Here is a 264-nt window from a genome sequence, read left to right as displayed (position 1 = left end):
AGGAGCTGAAGTAGATGGTGAAACTCAACCCCTCGTCCCATCGCAGCCTCTCAGCCTCGGCTCTCCAAGGTTTCCAGTGCATCCCAGACCGTGACCTGCCCGCTGCCGCCATCCGCGCCTTCGCCCAGGGTCTGCCAGACAAACCCATGGAGCTGAGCAGTGCCCAGGTGGGCAGGGGCAGGGCTGGGGGCTGCAAACCCCCCAGAGCCCCATGGGGCACAGGGAGCCGGGGGGTGTTGGGGTGAAGGGGGGGGGTTCACCACC

At 67.0% G+C, this 264-nt stretch overlaps 1 protein-coding gene across 1 annotated transcript in view; it reads left to right on the top strand.

The window, feature by feature from the left end:
* The first annotated feature begins 14 nt into the window (after positions 1-14).
* LOC114818963 (mesothelin-like protein) overlaps positions 15-264 on the top strand; it is a 6,785-nt gene continuing 6,535 nt past the window's right edge. Inside the window, 1 exon segment of the mRNA XM_029087089.1 lies at positions 15-167. Coding sequence (XP_028942922.1) covers positions 15-167 — 153 coding nt within the window.

Source organism: Antrostomus carolinensis, unplaced genomic scaffold, assembly GCF_000700745.2.
Source record: "Antrostomus carolinensis isolate BGI_N321 unplaced genomic scaffold, ASM70074v2 scaffold32859, whole genome shotgun sequence".
NCBI classification, from domain to species: Eukaryota; Metazoa; Chordata; class Aves; order Caprimulgiformes; family Caprimulgidae; genus Antrostomus; species Antrostomus carolinensis.
The sequence above is the reverse complement of the archived record's forward strand: the minus strand, read 5'-3'. Positions and strand labels throughout refer to the sequence as shown.